Source organism: Marmota monax, unplaced genomic scaffold (assembly GCF_021218885.2).
Source record: "Marmota monax isolate L192 unplaced genomic scaffold, Marmota_monax_Labrador192_F-V1.1 WCK01_AAM20220418_F8-fsc00009, whole genome shotgun sequence".
In the NCBI taxonomy this organism is placed as follows: Eukaryota; Metazoa; Chordata; class Mammalia; order Rodentia; family Sciuridae; genus Marmota; species Marmota monax.
This window is the reverse complement of record NW_026694710.1, coordinates 22,672,749-22,692,324: the sequence shown is the minus strand read 5'-3', so window position 1 is coordinate 22,692,324 and position 19,576 is coordinate 22,672,749. Positions and strand designations below refer to the sequence as shown.

Genomic DNA, 19,576 nt, shown 5'->3' with positions numbered 1-19,576 from the left:
TACTGAACTAAGCAGTCCCTGAATGTGAATTATGTGCCAGGTACTGGTGTGTCAAGCAACTTAAGAACATTTCCTTATGAGCTGGCTGAGCAAGTAATCTTATTCCTAGCCATGTGACAAAACATTTTTAATCACATTTTGTAATTTCACTTTTATCAATTAGCTTTTGCTGCACTTGGGGCTTAACACAATAACCATGTCATTAGTTCACCCTTGTGTGGGTCACTCAGTCGGTTTGCTTCATCTAGAGTGAACCCGGACAGAGACCTCTTAAGAGGTGGATGCAGAAGAGTTGATTATCACCTTTATTGACAAATAGTCTAAAAGCTGGAGTTCACGTCTAGTCAGTGTCTGGGCTGTAATGATATTCCAAGTCTTATTTTACCAAGGAAGAATAGAAGATTGTTTGGTAGAGCAAGAAAGTGGCTAGTAGTAGAGGTGATATTGATAGTTTCTTTTCTGGACTATCATGCATGCATCATCTATTATCTATGAACTATTTATTATATATCCAGCATTCCAATACTACTGAAAATACCACTGGGTGAAAGACCTATCTGAGTCCTCATGGAGTTTAGAATCTAGAATGAAATATAAATGAATGAACTTCACATACATCTGGACTACAAGCTGCGGTAAATGCAAGAGTTGGGCCTGCTGGGACAGTCATTCATCAACCAGTTGTTGAGCCCCTCTACCTGCTATTTGCCAGGCCCTCGGCTAGGTGTGGGGATATGGAGTGGAGAAGAAAAATGATGTCCCAAACCCCAAGGAGCTAAGAATCCAGCAAGGTGAGAGGTATTGGACAGGAAACAACAATCAAGAGGTGCGCTCTGGGGTGGGAATCAAGAGGGGCCGGTGCCTGTGGGAGGCTAGTCCATCCTCCACTCAAGGTTCATGAAGGACTTCCCTCTGGGAGGCGACCAGGAAGCTAAAGTCTGTAGGAAGAGCAGGAGATTGTAGAGCAAAAGAGGGGGAAAGAAGGAAAAGAGAGAAGGAAAGGAAGGGAGGGGAGAAAGAAGGAAGGAGATACAGAAAGAGGGAAGGCAGCAGGACAGAGCAGAGGGGGACAGGGGAGGGACGGAGTAGGGTGTCATGGGGCAACACTCAAGGCCAAGGGGGCCGTGTCGGGTGCCTGGGTGGGAGAGGGCGCAGCTCACTGCAGGAGCCTCACTGCAGAGAAGGCAGGGAGAGTGGGAGGCACAGGCCTCAAGCTCCCCACGCCCACGGCCACCCACTGGCTCCAACTGACCTCTTCCTCTCACTGCTGCTGTCCCTCGTTCCACCATCAGACAGGCCCCTCGCATTCATCTTCTCTTCGGTGGCCGTTTGTTTTGTGTTGGTTCCTTCAGGAGCTCGAGCCCCTCGCCCCCTCACTCCACCTCCCCCCTGCACAGCCATGGACCTTGAGTCATAGGAGGGTGACAGGGACGATCGGAGGTGTCTGGGTCACGATTGTCCAGGGTGTTTCTGAGAGGCCACCTGGTCGAGCAAGGCAGCTGGCCCTTCTGTGGGCCACGGGAACCACAGCTTCTGTAGGAGGAGTGACGAGGGCTCGGGGCTTCCCTCCTGCAGGGTCCGGTTCTGTGCCTGGCACGTGCCTCACAGCAGCTCCCTTGTTTCCCTGGGCCTCCCCTGAAGTGCCACTGGGGACATGGGGCCACCAGTCACCACTGACAGATGAAGATAGGCTGCATCTGTCGTAGAGGATGTGAGGTATGTTCAGGGTTGTGAGTGGGTCTGGGCTTGACTTAGTGTTTGTTGTTCTGGCCAATTCACTCAGGGCATGAAACTCTAGAGTAGATCAAGTGAAAGAATTATAGGGAGAAGAAGAAAGGAGGAAAGGAGGAGGAGGAGGAGGAGGAGGAGGAGGAGGAGGGAAGGGGAAGGGGAAGGGAAGACCACTGAACAAGATGTTTAGGGCCAATCGTATTCAGGTAGGTTCATAGTTTGGGGAGTGGCTGGGAAAGAAGGAGGCTGACCCTCCGTGTCCTGTTGGGAGGCTGCAGGGTAAGCCCAGTCAGCTTTGGGATTACACTGGTTTAGTTCAGATCCTGCCCAGCTCCACTTACTGAATGAATTTAGGCAAGTTATCAAACGTGTCCAATTTTCTCATTTTCTCATCTTTAAAAAGGGTGTAACGCTATCAGCCTCTCAGCATTAGTAAAGGCATGAAATTATAAAATCATCTTGCAAACGCAGGTAGAGGCATACAGCAGCATCCTGGAGCTCATTCAAACAGGAGACATTTGCATTTTTTTTTCAACTTCTACTGTGACTTTCATGCACATGAAGAGAAACTGACATTTTAATCTAGACTTTAAAAGTCATTTTATTTTTAACCTTTTAAATTTTGAAATGATTATAGACTCACAAAAAAAAAAGATGAGGAGAAAGCAGAGTCCCCTCAGTGCCCCCTTCCTGGCTCCACCCGGGGAACCGTCTCGTGGATAAACATGCTGTGCAGAAGCGGATTCAGTCCTCATACGCTTCCTCTCTGAAGGGAGGCCATGGGCTGGGGGAGCGAATGGCCAGCCTGGCCTGACCGCACCACTTCCCGCTGTGCCTGCTCTTGCAGATTCTTCTCCAATTTTTTTGAACAAGATAAATTCAGGTGTTAAAAGGAATCCCGGCTGGTGCTGGGCGGACATCCCGGTGCCCGGTGGTGTTTGGTTTCCTCTTTTCAGCTGGTAGTGACAGCCAAGTGCAGGCTCCTGTCAGGCAGCTGGTCTCAGGCCGATGTCACGGGCTGGGTTTGGACCCCACAGCACACCCCCGACACAAAGGGAGAGCCGGCAACAGCTCTGGAGGAGGCTGTGTTGTTTGCTTTCTAGATTCCTACTTGAGAGTGCTGTCTCCTACCGTGGGTCCAAACCACACGTTGGTAACCAATGACACGAGAGCTCCTGAGTGGAGCCTGGCTTAATTGGCGCTAGCATTTCCGACTTATTAAAGTTAAGCACCTGTTTGTCACTGGTGCCTCAGGCATTTGGCCCCTGGGCCCCTGAGAGGGGCTCGGCTCCTCATCTGCATTCCTTCTCCTTTAGGAGGCATATGGGATGCTCCGCACTCTGGGCTGACAGCGTTCTCCTCTTCACGTGTGATGAACATTTTTCCAAGGGGTGTCTCTGCTGGATTTTAGACAGGCTCAACTCAGTGGCTCTGTGACACCAGTGGGACAATTTTTATGACTGCTAAGGAATGGTTTCCTGAGAAAAAGCTCAAAATAGAAACCAGTCAAATGCATCTAGTTGTCTGGGGCACTGTGGGGGTGTTCCATGGGGGCCCGTTATCTCTGGCTGGGATCCTCGGTGTTCCCCAATTCCTGCTCCAACCACCCTGACAGAGGCCTCCCACAGGAAGGAAGAAGGCATCGTGGGTGAAGAGGTCCCTGCGGGAGCACACGTCACAGGGGAGTGGAGATCATTCTGAGCACCACAGGCTTCTGATTTTGCATTTATTTCTGAGACTGGTTTTGTTTCATTCATGTCTGAGTTCTTCAATCACGGAAGGAGAGGAGATGATACAGAAAGAGCCCTTCCCTAAATTCTCTGCCTTGAATTCCTTTGATGTTCCCAATTCTTCATTCACAGAAAGGATAGGCAGGTTATCAATGAATAAATCTCCATGGATTACAGAGTCATTGCTGACTGCAGAGGGCCTGCTGAGGATAACCCAGCATCCTCTGTGACTGTCATGGGCACTTCACAGACACGTGCAATGGGGCCTCCGTGCTAGGGTCATCCTTGCTGTCACCCACCTGAAAGCAGGATCACAGCCCCTGGTGATAGCTCAGTTCACCCCTCCATCCCCTCTCAACGTTGGCACCAAGAGGGCTGAAGTACATAAGCAGTTCTGTCCTACTGACACCGTGGGGACAGGTGGTGGCAACGGCTACTGTACCTGAATGCCAGTGACCCATGGAGCAGTGCAGCACCACGAAGGGATGACACAATAGAGAATGGCAGGTATAGGGGTGGGGGTCTTTGTATAAGGTGGTCTGAGATGGAATCTGTGTGAGACAACATTTGAGGTGAGGTCTGAGAGATGAAAAGGACCCAGCCAGGGGTTGCCCTGGAGGAAAGAGACTTCCAGGCCTACTAATCAGTTTTCACTACTGTGAAAAAATACCGGAGGAGATCAACTTAAAGGAGGAAAAATTTATTTCATAGTTTCAGATGTGTCAGTCCACAGTGGGTTGGTCCCATGGTTGTGAGCTTGTGGTGAAGTGGAAGGAACTTTGTAATAGGGAGGATGTGGTCATGAATGTTCACCTTATGGCAGCCAGGAAGGACAGAAACACACACACACACACACAGAGAGAGAGAGAGAGAGAGAGAGAGAGAGAGAGAGAGAGAGAAGAGGGATAAGATATTGTCTCCAAAAGCATGCTTCCAAGGACCCTCCAATAAAGTTTTACCTCCTACAGTCTCCACCACCGCCCACTAGTCCATTCCACTATGAATCTATCACTGGACTAATCCACTGATGAGGTAGATCCAGTGATGCAATCATTTCTCCAAGCCCCACCTCTGAACGGGCTGCCCTGGGGACCAAGCCTTCCACACAGCCTTTGGGAGGCAGTCCAGATCCAAGCATAACACCCAGTCAGAGGAGCACCATGAGGAATTCCTTTGCAGGTGTTTATGTTTAAACTAGAAACTTCTTGAAGGTGTCTGTAATTATTCCTCATCTTGGAATCTATTAGAATGCTAAGGCCTCCACTGGCATCACCCAGCAATAGTTAGTTGGCTGAACAACTTTGGTCTAAACCTGTTGTTTTTAAATGAGAAACTGGAGTCCTTACAAGGTGGGGTGGCTGAGTCCCACAGGGAATGGGAGGAAGAACTATGACAGAGGCCAAGTTCAACTATTTTAAGTCAATCTCTTTCCAGTTCAGCATAGCTCTGTCTCCTAATTCCACATGTTAATGACAGGTATAGCTAGCCATTTTTCTTGTGTGGAGACTTGTTTAGACAAATCTGGCTGGGGATGTGACATCATCCACCAAAAAAAAAAAAAATCTGCTGTGGGTTGTTTGCCAAACACTTTTCCCTGAGGTTAAAAACACGGTAGTATTTTTAAACCATGTGGGCAAAATCACTCCCTCTCCAAGCAGGGACTGAAATCCTTGCCAGGGTTGCTAAATCGGCAGGGCAAAGGGCCCACACCATCTGTCCTCACTCTGGCTGGGTTTAGGTCTTGAAGCAAGACTCAGATTAATCAAAAGGCTGCACAGAGGCTTGCGGAGGAGCCCTGATGGGCCCCAGGTTAGCACTGGGGGATGAGCAAGCTGTGGGAGGGACAAAGAAGGACTCGGAACCCTGGAGAAGGCGGCCAAGGGAGCGCCCTCCATGCAGCAGTGCCTCAGGCTTCGTGCAGGGGCAGGACTATAACTGCCCTCCCTCATTCTGTTTCTCTTTCACTTTTTACTTTTTTCTTTTCTGGAGGAAAAGGGAAGGAAACCAGGAGAATGTTTCTCTCTGAAGAGCGAACGGGGCAATGATCTCTGGCAATGGCGGAGTGACTGACAGTTTTCAAAGGTCTCTATTCTTTGTTTTCCTTCATTTGTGTTTTAGCCTAGCATACACAGGCCTTTTACATGATTTTGAGAGGCAAAGACATTAACTTAGAACCCCTGCCGGCCCTGCACATCCAGCCAGGGCAGCTCTGACCTCCACCTTAGATCGATGGCCTTTGCTGGCATTGTGTCCATCCTGAAGGGGAGGTAGCAGAGGTGCAGCAAACTTAAAAGTCGGGGCAGAGTCCCTGTCAGCAGCTGCTGACCCTGTGACCGAGACAGTATGGCTGGGGTTCTTCCCCAGCCTCCTTCTAAGAAGAACATTCTGCAACCCCCGGGTCTTGAAAGGCGTGTAGGAGCATAGCTCATAATGGTGTCTGAATTGGATCCACACATCAGAAACCCTCAAGATATTTTACAACATCCATACAAGGGTCCTAAGGAAAAGGTCATAAAAAACGGAAAAATGCAGAGCAACGAATTCTAAGGCCCTTTAAGGAGAGAACGGGAAATGTTCTTGAAATGTGTGGGGTTTAGTCTCTCCCCGAATCTGCCACGTTGAACACCCCCAGGAACAGAGCTGGTGCTCAATGAATATTAATAAAAGTCTGATAGAAGCTTCACGAGGCCAGGTCTGTCTCTGTATCCACTCAATCTGTTCCCAGCACTCTCAACAGCACTTGCTCAGCCTTGTAAATTAGCAGACAAAAAAGAAAAAGAAAGGGCTAATTAGACTTCCAAACTGGTGCCAAAAGATTTGAATATTAAGCCTCCATATGTTGATAACAGGTCTTAGATGAAGGTTTGGCTCCTGTACTGAGAGATTGCCAAATATGGATTGAGTTCCACCTGAATCAGTTAACCAGGGGCAGGGTTGTCACTGTAGGACTGCTCGTGTTTATGTAACAAAACTTCAGAGGGGAAGCAGCACCCATTCCTGAGCACCCATTCCTGGACCTGCAGAACTGCTGCTTTATCTGGCTGTGTTTGAGCCTTGCACATCCTCACAATGGGTGCCCAAGGGACAATGATGTGTAAAGGCCATGTGATAATGAGTCTGCTGGTGTTCATGGAGAAAGACACGGAACAAGAGTTGGGTGTAATTAAGGACTGGATTTGCTCCGTGACGTTTTGGTGCGGAGCCTGTTGTGAGTTGAAATGTGTCTCTTGCAGAGATGTGTTGTAGTCCTAGCTCCCAGAATATTAGAATGTCACCCGATTTGGAAAGTCTTTGTAGATCAATAAAGTTTAAGATGAGGTGGGTCCCAGACAAGATGGCTCATAAAAGGGGAGACAGAGAAAGAGAGCAGCTTGTGAAGACTGAGAAACACGGGGAGGAGATGGCCCTGTGGAGATAGAGGCTGGCACTGGAGCGAAGCCGCCCCAAGCCAAGGAGTGCCCGGCAACCAGAAGCCAGAAGGGGCAAGGAAGGACCCTCCCCTGAAGGCTTTGGAGGGAGCATGGCCCTGCCAATGCCTTGATTTGAGTATCAGCCCCCAGAATCCTAAGAAAATAAATTTCATGGTTGGAAGTCACCCAGCCTGCAGTTCTTGTTATAGGAGCCCCAGGAGACAGACATAGGACCACCTGTTTGTCACTCGGAAACACCATTAATTTCACAAGCCCTGTAGAAAAACTATTTTCATACTGAAAGACTGACAGTCTGTAGTTACATACCTCTTTTTATTCTCACTAAAACAATTGTTTTTTAAAAAAATGTGATTTCAAATTAATTTCCTGAGGTTTCCTAGGGATACAAATAGAACACAGCAAAACTATGTGTTACAGAGTGGGAAGTTCATGGCTGAAATTGTTTTGCAGGTCTGGTGGTCAGAAACCTATGAACAGCAGCTATCCTTTATTTAAATAGCACTTGAGATGATATAGTTGGATATTCTAGGCCTTCCCTAGCATGGTGCGTGGACTTCCTCAGCCTTTGCTATCATTTGTGGTAGAGCTGGGGGGCCATCCATAGGGCCTCACCCTTGACGTGTCCCCCGACAATTGCCATGTCAGACTTCTCAGCAGCATTAGTCCCAGCAACCTAAGAGCAGCCAAGGCACCCCAGTTCTACTTAGCGTCTATTCTACCAGTTGGGCCTAAATATGGCCTTCAGCTAACCAGTTATAACTTAGGGGTCAGAAGAGGGGGAAGGTCACCCTGGAGTCCGGGCCAGGCAGGACCAGCTCCTCTTGGTCTTGCTGCTCTTTGGCCTTGGCCCTCTGCTCAGATCCAGCTCTATGGTAGCTGCAGTCTACCCGAGCTGTGGCCGCTCTCGGAGCTGCCCATCCATGTCTGCTTCCCAGCCTGATGTCCACACCCTCAACCGTGCTGCACTCCCTGCCTTCCGTGAATGATTCCACACACACATGATTGCAAGGAAATCCTGGAGCAAATCCCCCTCAAGAAAAGTCAGTTGAGCACCTGTGTTTGCAGAGCTACCACAGAGGGTCCAGGCGGGAATCTCTCCGACACTGGTCCCCTGCCAGCTCCCACCTCAAGTTGCCCATGAGGAATTGCTGAGTCCTGGCATGGTTCCCTTAGCTTCTGGAGTCCAAGGGTACAAATGCTTGAGAACTGCGGCTCCTTGAGAACTAGCTGTATTTTAAGAGTCTGTGCAGGTGGCTTAGGAGTTGTGTCAGGGTGTCCAGGAATCTTCAGTCCCTCCTCTCTCTTGGGGAACCCAAGAAGCCACAGCAGTGCTTGCAATGAGAACGAGATGGTGGCACTGGGTGACAGTGCCAGTCACTCCTGCAAACAATTCACTTCCTAAGGCCAAGAGTTCAAGGAGGATGGCTTCCATTCTGAACACACCCTTTATGTAGTTGGGAGGGCCCTGGAGTGTGCCGTGGATCGACTTGCTTTTCATTACTCTCTGCCATTGAGACCAGGCTCCCTGGAAGTGGTAGAGGGACAACGAACCAGGGAGTCACCTAGAAATGGTTTCAAACCCACTTTGGCTTCTCATTTTCTGCAAGACAGCGAGGAGACTACTTAAACTATCTTGATTTGAGCCTACACAGTAGGACCCGGGGCACCTTGTTTTAAATTTTTTTTTGAGTTGTGAGACTAAAATGAAGCTAATTATAAAAGAACTATGAATTTAAAAATTGTGGTTAAGCATCATCATTATTTTCACCCTGTGATTGTCAGAGGGGAACCAAGGGACTGGAGCAGGCTGTCCAGGAAGTGTTAATAATTTCGTGCGGATTTCTGTGACATAAACAGGATGGTGGGGGTAAAGGGGGCAAGAGACCCTTCAGTCTGGGCACTCTAGGAGAGCCGGGAGCAACGGGACACTAGCACTGCGTGGAGGTGAGTGGGGCGCTCCTGTATGCTCTATATGGAAGGTCCCTCGTAGTGATGCTAGTGTCACAGGCAGTGGAGGTTTGCACCAGAGAGCAGTTCAACCAACTTCCAAACCAGCAGTCCTCAGGTTTCACGAACACATCAAACTGGAGAAATTCACAAACATGACTAAATTTCTAGGGGGACTCTGTGGGCGAGGCCTGTACTTTAGTCGGTTCTTTGGCCCTTGTACCTGGAGTAGTATCTAGACCATTATTGTGCTCTCAGTAATTGTTGAATATATAAATCAGTAAATAGATGACTAGTGGGAGAACGAAACGTGACAATACATGTAAGACAATTTCTGTCATATTTCAGAAAATCTGTGAAGCTAGCTTTGCTCCTGCTATTTTTGCTTTTCTTCTCTCCTGCTTCCATCCACCCGTGCCTTTGTCTCTTGATACAGCTCTTTCCAAAATTCTAGCATTTATCAGATATTTGCACCCTCCATCCAAAATCTTTTTTTTTTTTTGATTGGCACTGAGGATTGAGCCCAGGGGCTCATAACCACTGAGCCACATCCCCAGCCCTTTTTATGTTTTATTTTTGAGACGGGGTCTCACTAATTTGCTTTGAGCTTTTCTAAGTTTCTTAGGGTCTCACTAAGTTACTTAGGGCCTTGCTAAGTTGCTGAGGCTGACTTTGAACTTGTGATCCCCTTGCCTTAGCCTCCAGAGGTGCTAGGATTACAGGAGAGTGCCACCATGCCTGGCTTCCAGCCAAAATCTCTAAACAAAGGTGAAGAAGCACCCTTTTACCTCCCCTGTGAAGGAACTCACTGGGAAGATTACTTTTGTGACTGCTTGACAAGCCATGAGGTGTCCAGCCACTTGGCCAAACATTATTCTGGGTGTGTCTGTGAGGGTGTTTCTGAGTGAGATGAACATTTGTTGCCCTTCCTGATTGGCTTTATCCAATCAGTTGAGCACCTGGATAGAGCACACAGACAGACCAGAAGGGGACTCTTCTCATTTGATTGCCTGGACTGGGACTTTGGTCTTTCCAGCCTTCTGATTCAGACTGAAACATTGACCCTTCTTGAGTCTTGAGGCCACAGACTTCTTACGCCACTGGCTCCCCTGAATCTCAGGACTCACATTGGAACTAAGCCATCAGCTCCTTTGGCCCTCCAGCCTGCTGACTGTAGATCTTGGGGTTTTCCTGTGTCCTCATATGAATTGATTCCTTATGTAATGTCCTGAGCGACTTTATATATAGAGACCCTGTTATTTTGCGGGAGACTGAAGTAGGCTCCTGTTATACACTGACAGTGCTTCACATTTTCCCCAAACTTAAAACTTGTTACTTCATTCAAATCTCAGAGCCTGACTTGTGATGATAGCATTATTTTAATTTTATAGATATATAGATAAGGAAGCTCAGGACTTGGGGAAAGGAAATGAGTTGTTAACATGCAACTTAAACCTGGGGCCAGGAAGAGGAAAGCACCTGACTTTGAGCCAGGTGCTTCCCATTTTTTTGGTAGAGGTGACTCTTAAAATGAAGAGTTTAGATTCTTAAGTGAGCTGGTAAGGCCCACGAATATGGGTGGGGAAAATTATCTACATCAATCCCCTCCGTCTTTCATAAAGTAAAGGAAACACCATTTTGCCTAAACAGTGGCAAACTGAGTGCCCTGGTGGAAATCAAACATGATGAGACACCTAGAATTAAACAGAATTCCTATTTAGGGGTAAAACAGTCCAGCTGTTTTACTATTTTGAAATATTTTAGCAAATGGGGATGATTTCCACTTGCTGGAATTAGTGATCACCCTCTGCACCTGTGGAATGTCTTACTGGCTCTCCAATCTATGCCTGGGCAACATTTCTCTAAGTCCTCAATTGATTAGCCCATTTCTTCTGTAAAGATCTCCATGGGGCTCTCTCCATCGGACTTTCCTGGCCAAAAGTATAATCTGTCCCTTTCATTTCTTTGTCCACCGTGCTGCAGGTTTTGTAAGCAGAATCATCTGTTTCAGACGTGGTTGTGTCTATTGCTTGTGGACATAAACCAAGATACTGTACTTTCCTTCAAACATCCCCGATCTTGCCCCTCTCCCCACCAGTGGGGACAATTGTCCTACTTCAACTCCCGACCTCTCCAAGCCTGGACATGTGGGAGAACACAGCTGAAAACTGCCTCGTTTGCTGACACCCCCAACCTTTGCTGAGCTCCTTGTCCTTGTCATGTCCTTTCCAGAGACAAACACAGTCCCTGCTCTCCAGGAGCTCCCTGTGAGGTGAGAGACTGGAAATACATAGAAATATCATTTAGCAAATGAAGAAACAGAGATGTGGACAAGCGGTCTGGGAATAAGGCTGGTCGTTTGCAGGAGGGAAGGACAATGCACTCTCCAGGGCTTGCCCGGGCCATTGTATTAAGTACTTCTCAGAGATCAGTAGAGGAAAGAGACCAAAGGGTGTGGGGCAGGGAAAATGCTGAGGAGTGACATGGGCCAAATTATATTGTTATATGGTATGCATGTATGAATATGTAACACAGAATCCCATCATTACGTACAATAAAAAATGTGTCCCACATCTTAGCTCATTAGTTTCTTCTAATACCTCTATGACATAACTTAATGTCACTCCATTTTTTAGATGGGGAAACTGAGAGACAGACAGGTAAGGTGACATGAGGCCATCCAGCAAGTCTATGAGCTGAAAGCTGATCCGGGTGTTCTGGTTCCTGAGTCGATAATCTCAGGACCGTCCTCCACCATCTCAGTAGAGGTGTCGTGGGGGTTGAGCAGTGGGTGGCTGTGGGAGGCACATTCCAGGTAGACAGAGCTGTTTATGCAGCTGCAAGAGACAGGTAAAGGCAGGGAGGGGGACCTGTGGCCGGAACGCCTGGTGCACAGGTAGAGACACAAGGCCAAGAAGTGAGGCTGGGCAGGTCATCCTACTTACATCCTTCCAAATCAATGCTTCCCTGTTTATTCTGAGGACAAGAAGCCATTGAACTTACCTGGTTTGTGAAGACATGAAGGTATGAAAGAGGAAGGCAGTGGGTTCTCATGAGTGTCCAGATGCCAGGGAACTGGAAGATGGCGTCAGCAGGAGGAGCCGAGAGCCTGTGATGAACAGGGGGCGATGGGAGAAGCAGACTCAGGGTTGTGGTCATGCAAGTGATGAAGAGGGATGCCAGGGCTGTGGCCAGGTTTGGGGTGTCCACAGGAGCACCTAGGGCACAGCAGGGAGGAGAAGGACCATCTGACCTGGGGTGTTATTGCTGGTGGTGCTTGGGAGGTCTGCCTAGGGTGAGTACATCACATACACTCTGGACTAGATAATGAGGCTGTGAGATAGCAACCTGTACAAATGGTGACGGGCTTTCTGCAGCTGTGCCTGCAGCGTGGTGACATAGACAGCTGACACTGCTTCTCAGGGAAGAGGTGTAGAGCAGATGGTGGACAGCACTCATTTGCCCCACCATTTCTGGGGTGGGGGTCCGGAAGCGTGCCTCCAGCCAGGCGTCACTCGTAAGCTATGGAAGTTAGCAGCCTTAAGTGAATTATTATTTATAAGCCATCTAGAATAATGCCTGGAACTTTAAGTGCTTGTTAAATAAATAAACAAATGAGCTCCATCTGGACGGCAGCTGGGCTGCTGCTTCTCACTTGACGCAGGCTGGTCCTGGGCAGAGGAGCAGAGGGGCTGCCTGAGGAGCGGGGCGTCTCAGGAGCAGCCTGGAAGCCCAGGAGAAGGGCCATCCTGAGGCAGGAGCTCAGTCAGGAGGAGCTTTCCTCAAGGAGAAATTCCCCAGGGCAGAATTCCCTGGGGCCATTAAGCTGGAGATGGGAAGTTTCCACCTCGAGGATGAGCGTGGACATGTGCTCTGCAGCATGACAGGTGACAGGAGTCGCCATGTTTATCCATTAGATTAATGGCTTCAGCTTCGAACCCGTAGCTGGGGGTGTTAACCACACTTTAGATCCACATGCCACAGTGGGCCACTTTCCACTTCACCAAGTGACTCCATAGTCATTTACTGAGCACCTCCCATGTGCCCCGTGCCGAGTCGCCGGTGGGGGACAGAGAGCAGAGAGTATGGTGTTGTGGGAGACGTGCATGCTGGTCTGCCGTCTCAGCCCATCTCCCTGTGCCCCTGCTCTGAGCTCTCTTCTCTCTCCCTGGCAGCCCTTGGCTCACAGGGTTCTGCATTCCTCCGTGTGGCTGATGGAGGCAGGTGCAGAAGCCATCTCAGAAACTGCCAGTTCCCCTTTGAGTCTCCAAGCTCCACGAGAGCAGGGCCCTGTCATCCTTGGGGAAGGAATGGTTTATAGGAGATTTTCAGGAAGAACAGGAGTAACTAGAGAAGAGAGGGAGAAGGAAACTTCAGAGGGTGGGGAAGAATGGGGTGGGGGGAGAGAGAGAGAGAGAGAGGGAGGGAGGGAGGGAGGAGGGGGAGGGAAAGACTAGCCCCCCGCCCCCAAGTGAACAGAGTCAGCTGCCTCCATCTCTCTCGTGTCAAATGCTTCTTTCCTTTAAGTTCTCTAAAATGCCATTTCAGGAAATCGTGTTTTCTGTTTTGTAAAATGACTCATGTAAAAGAGCTCTTTTGTTGTCATTGGCATTAAAAATAAATTCTGAATAGAATAACTGGAACCGTTTTTATTTTCATTCTTGGCTTTTTATATGAAATGATGGAACTCCAAGTTTAATTTTTCTTATGCTGCTTTAAAAATGAATGTTTCCTTGCTGACGGATGCCAGCTGCCTACCCCAGCCCCTGGGGACGGTACTGCCTCCAGCCCCCTTTCCCCTGCACCTTGATCAACCATATGCTGGAGGAGGGCCCACGCTTGCCCTTCCTGGCTGGGCGGACTGGGGAGGGAGGAGCTGCTGGGATAGCACATGGCCCCTGGTTCCAGGCTGTGGCACCTCTGCCCAGGGCAGCTGGTGCTGACAGAGCCTCTGTGCCACAGGGTTCGGCCTCCCTGTGCTCCACATTCCAGGCAAGCTGCTTCCTGCCTGCGGGACTGGGGTGCACTCAACTGCCTCAGCCCCCAACTGAGAAAAAGAAATGACTCAGTTGCTTGCAGCGCCTGGTGAGAGGCCCACCCCACTGAACACACAGGATCTTAGGACAGAGAAACAAGCGCACCTGGCCCTCCTGGCTTAACGTCTTCCTCCCTTAGATGGGATCCTAGCCAGGTCCCCAATCTCTGAAGGTGGCAGGGAACTCCCAGAGAATGCAGCCTGCGGAAGTGGGGCTCAGCCACGCCCTGCAGATGAGGTCTGGGAGTGTCCCTGGGGCCATCCCAAATAGAGATGCTGATGCTTCTTGGTTGTGTTCTTGGACCTGGGTTCTTGTGGGCTGAATGAGAAACTTCCGGAGGAAGAGCTGACTCCAGTCACCATAAGATGTGAGTGAACAACACTCCCCTTTGGTGTCACAAGGTCTCCTGGGACTGGAGCCCCTCTATTATCACTGTGGCTTCTGTGGCACAGAGGTCCAAGTGTGGGAACCTTGGGAGAGGAAGTGCCCTCATGGGGTAGGTGCGGGGAAAGGGCCAGAAGGGTGGGAAGCACTTGTTTGGGATCCAGTTCTAAGATTTACACACAAGCTTCTTTAAAACACACCCCCTGGGAAAGAAATGCCAGTAGCTCAGGTGGAAGGAGCAGAGTCTGCCTGGGAGTCCTTCTGCAGCAAGTGGAGAGGTCCTTCCCCAGATGGTGTGACCTTGGAGGGCACTAGTCACACCCAGGACTTTGTCAATTTATCTGTTTGCTGCTGTAACAAATTGTCAAAAATTTAGTGATTTAAACAACACCTTGTTGTTATTATTTTCAAAGCTGAATGTTCTGGCACCAGCATGCTGAAATGGGTCTTGTTAGGCTAACACCCAGGTGTTGGCAGGCTGGGCTCCTTTTGGAGCTCCTAGGGGACAGTCCACTTTCCTGACCTACAGCCTCTTGCGGCTGCCCTCCCTGCTCAGTTCCCTCCAGCATCCCCAAGCCCAGCAGCCCTGGGTGGAGTCTCTCCTGCTGCCTCACCCTGACCTCCTCTTCTGCCTCCCTCCTCCACAGACTTAAAGACACTTGCGACAGCATTGCCCCCCTCCAGATAATATAGAAGATTTTTTTTTCTATTTTAAAGAAGCTAATTACCACTCTTGATTCCATCTGTACCTTAATTCCAATACAACAGCCCTGCAAGCCAGACTTGCCATGGGCATTGTGTTCATGAGCTAGGTGACCCTGCAGACATTTTACCTGATGGCCCACTGCTTCCTCACCAGGGGAAGTGAAGCCTGGAATTCCCACGGGTATGGACCCGGCCGAGGAGTCACCCATCCTCCCCCAGCACATGGTCCCTGAGCTCACAGCCCTGTCTGGAGACAAACCAGTTGTGGGGAGTGCAAGTAGCAGGAATAGGGGCTCTGTGACAAGGTCTTGCTCTGCTCTCTGGCTGAAGTGACATACTTGCAGGTTTGCATAGACTCAGAGGGCACCCTCCAAGAAGAAAGTGGGACGAGGTGTATTGGGAAGCCTCCTGCCTCAGGACTCGAAGTCCCAGCCCGGTGTGTTTTGGGCAAGTCACCACTTCTTCTCCTTGTGACCCTCTATTGGAAGGGTCATGAGCAGAGTCTGACCTTCTGCACCTCAGGGATCTCCCAAGGGCTGAGCTGTTATTACTGTAGGTTCAAAGTTAGAGGGACCCACAGGGGAAACTTGGAGGCAGAAGCAGGATTTGTTTCTCTCTTGAGCTGACTACACCGAGTACCCTGCCCCGGGCCCCTGGCTTCCCATCAGTGATGCCAAAATAAACACTGGGGTTTCACTGGGCAGGAACAACCTGTGTTTCACACCCTCCTGCTACAGTCTCTGGAAAGATCAGGTCTGTTGTCAGCGTCAGGTGTGGGGACATCAGGGAGAAGGAGAAAGTAGGTAAGTGCCATTCCATTCCATCTCCCAGGGTTGCCACGATCTATTCAGTTTTCTTCATCCATTCTCAACATCTTGGAAAATATAGGAAAGGTTTTGTGATTTCTTTTGTACAGGAAATGTGAAGCCTGAAATTCCCATGGGCCATGGACCCGGCCGAGGAGTCACCCATCCTCCCCCAGCATGTGGTCCCTGAGCTCAATCTCTCTGTCAGGGACCAGAGGCATCCTCAGGACACCACCAAGGTTCATCATCTTGCATTCATTCAGATGACAGGAGGAGACAGGGTCTGATGACCGCCCTGCTCCTGGCACGGAAGAGAGCAGGAGGTGATGTGGGTGCAGCACAGGGAAGGGTGTGTTAGTCCCAAAGACACCAGTGAGGCAGCGTGGACAGGGTCAGTGCTTACCCAGGGAGGAAATGATGCTCATCCTGATGTTGGGGGCAAGGTTGATGTCCACTGGACCAAGACAGGACAAAGTGGGTTCCACACAATGGGATGGAGGCAAGAAATGCCTGGGCCCGTGTAGAGGACAGTGAGGGGGTGCTTCAGGAGAAGCCTGCATAGGGGACAGCATTGGATGTGGGGTCAGGGAGACTGGCTCCAACCCTGTTCTGTCACCTCCTGCTGCTTCTTAACCCCAGCTTTTGTATCTGGCTGCAGAAATCGTTTTCTCCTCGCTGCCATGATGATTGCTTTGGAAAGCCATATAAACAGCTACCATGGTATTTATTTCTTCCAAGTAGTATTTTGGGTACTTTATATACCCCAAATTGTCTAATTTTCTCAACTCCATGTGGTAAGACACTCACAAGAGCCCCATTGAGGAACCTGCCTGTGGTCACATGTGATCAGTGGCAGAGCTGGCATTCAGTGGCAGCGTTGCTCTTAACCAGTGCATGTAGATGGTGCCCAAGGAGCACTGGCAAAATCCTGCATGTGGTAGGGCAGAGGCTGCTGGAGGCCAGAGGGGAGGCCTGTGCTTGGCATGTGTCCCATGGACCACCACTCAAGGACGGTTGGCCATGACATGGCTGGATTTTCATTTTGGGACGATCACTCTGGTGACAGGGAACAGGAAGGTCTGGAATGGATACAATAGAACATTATCTCTGCAAGATTTTGGAGAACCTTCTGTGTACAGTGAAAGACATTTATGAGCCTGCATTCCTAGCCTTAGAGCGTCATGGAAGGAGCACAGATTGTGAAGAAAGAGAGACTGACATTCAATGGGGGACTGCCAAAATACACAGAGACCACTTCTATGTTGTAAACTTGTCTTTCTCAATTTTTCTAGAAGATGGGCAGGTCTATTGAAAAGACTGGCTTAACAAATCAGTGTGGATGAACATACAAATAGCATTAAATATTCTACTTGGGCAAGGAGACTCACTTAATAGCTTTAGTAATGTTCTTTTGATTCCAAAGAGATGTGGTACCAGCCAGAATGAGGGAGCGTGAGTTTCAGCTATATCCTTATACTGTTCTATTCTCATCTGTAAAATATAGCACTTGCAAGACAAAACACTTCTTAACCAGAAGATACTGCAAATAGGCTATCTACAAGTCTCATATTTGTTGAGCACCTACTATAATACCCAGTAGCTATACCTTCCAAGTGGTCTAATACTGGACATGACCAAGCACTGTAATTGGGGAAGTTTTCTTATTTTGCCAAGTGAGGTTGGTGTGATTATGATCCCATTTCACGGGTGAAGGAAATGGGATCTCAGAGTTCCTTTCCCAAAATCTCATGGTGAATTTCAAATTTGTTTCTGTCTGACTGCAGCCCCTATGTGTGGTCTTCAGGTCTGGCCACATTGGAAGACTGATGGCAGAGATGGCCATGATTCTGCATCCCTCTCTGCAGCCAGGTCCTGGCAGTGTGAGCTCCCCAAGCAGCAAAGTCTGTGTCTATGCCCTTTGAACCTAGGCTGCCTGTGGCTTGCTCTGGCTGGAAGGATGTTGCAGTGATACTGTGCCAGTTTCAAGTCCAGGCCTCAGGAGATCTTATAGACCCTGCCAAATAGCTTACCAATAAACACCACGGGGCTGGGCTGCTGGGAGATGAGCCACAAGGACCCGTCATCCAGCTGACACGTGCAGACTTGAGAGGCCATCCCAGATCAGCCTGTCATCAGCTGACGGCTTGAAAGCTCAGAGACACAGGGTGATGTTAAACCAGCCGAGCCGTCACTGGTTTGGAGTTGTTTGTTAGGCAGGGTTATTGACAGCTGATCCGATAACCATTTGATTGATTATCCAGATAGAAATGCTGAGAGGGGGCTGGGGATGTGGCTCAAGCGGTAGCGCGCTCGCCTGGCATGCGTGCGGCCCGGGTTCGATTCTCAGCACCACATACAAACAAAGATGTTGTGTCCGCCGAAAACTAAAAAAAAAATAAATATTAAAAAATTCTCTCTCTCTCTCAAAATAAATAAATAAATAAATAAAGTTTCCTTTAAAAAAAAAAAAAGAAATGCTGAGAGGGAAAGAGGACTCTATTAACGAGTCCCCCAAGGCCACAGGGAGCTGCCCCGGTTGCTCTCCCTGAGAATTTTAACTCAAACGTTCACGAACCTGGGCTGGGGACAGGAACATAGCCCCTGGATTTCTCAGCAGAGGAGTGAACCACGGGGAGGTATCTCTGCTTATTAGTCAGAGGGAGAACAATGGCCAGGAGGGTCAGGGGTCAGAGAGACCAGACAGAGCCAAGGGGACACCCCAGGAGCACCCTCCAGAGCCTCCCAGGAGGAGGGAAAACACTGGGCGGATCACTCCTGGAGGGAAGAAAGGCAGGTGAAGGAAACTTTGGTGAAGAAAGAGGAGGGCACCTGCATGGTTTTGGCCCGTGCCCCTAGTACGAACTGGTGGGGCTTTGAGCAGGGCTGATATGCAAGATGCTGCTCTGGCTGATTTGAAAGTGCTAACTCACCCCACCTACACAGAAACTCTCGAGGGTCCCTGTCTTCAGCCCCATTTACACCTCAGGGGACTGCGGCTTTGGGCTGAGGACCTCGATGGAGGGAGCGTGTCATTGGAAATGGAGTTTGGTGTGTTCAGCTCCCAAGGCAGAGGCCTGTCGTTCTTGCTAGCTACCGGGGCGCCTCCCGGACACTGAGGGTGATTTCCTCTAGATGAGGACATTCAGGCCATGTGTGTGCCTCACGTGTAGTGCTCTGGTTCCCGCTCACTGGCTTCTGGCGGAGTCCTCTTCTCTGGTGGCCTCCACGGTGAAAGCCCAGTGAACATGGATGAGAGGACCTCGTGGAACTGACAGGGCAGAGCCCCTGTGCCTTGGAGTTGCCTTGTGGGCTTGAGGTCTGTGGCTGTGGCTTCACATGAGTCACAGGTGGAGCCCAGGAGGCTGACTCGGTCCTGTGGTCAACAGGTGAAGGTGCCCATCTCTCAGGAGGGGAAGATCCCGAGATCAACAGGGCAGAGGCAGAACTGTGGGTGGCAACTCTGCTCTCTTGAGGTGGGGGACCTGGTGCTGGACTTCTGCCTGCGACATTAAAGCACCTTTGCTCTTTTCTGCTTTGTTGCCGGATGTGGTGGCTGTTGGGAACGGGGAGGGCGCCCAGGTTCTTCCTTTGTGCAGCGTGGGGTCTGGTGTTCAATATGAGCATAAAAATGATTAATTTCTCTTAGGAGAAACAAGTGCTCCCTAATGTGGGTCTTTAATCTCACAGAAGAGCTTCTAGCCTAATGCTGCTGACTTGTAGAACATTCTCTCCCAAAGAAGAGCTGCCAAATAGTTTTGAATTATAAAAAAAATATGTATGAATATATATAAAACAAAATGTCTCAG

The 19,576-nt window shown here is 49.5% G+C and overlaps 1 protein-coding gene across 3 annotated transcripts in view; it reads right to left on the bottom strand.

Moving 5' to 3' along the window:
• Nucleotides 1–19,576, bottom strand: part of Clnk (cytokine dependent hematopoietic cell linker) — a 185,184-nt gene that overhangs the window by 152,110 nt on the left and 13,498 nt on the right. For all 3 annotated transcript variants that reach the window (XM_058572404.1, XM_046423784.2, XM_058572405.1), the window contains exon 2: nt 11,843–11,948. In XM_058572404.1, the coding sequence (XP_058428387.1) occupies nt 11,843–11,893 (51 nt within the window). In that variant the 5' untranslated portion in view covers nt 11,894–11,948. The remainder of the gene's footprint in view (nt 1–11,842; nt 11,949–19,576) is intronic.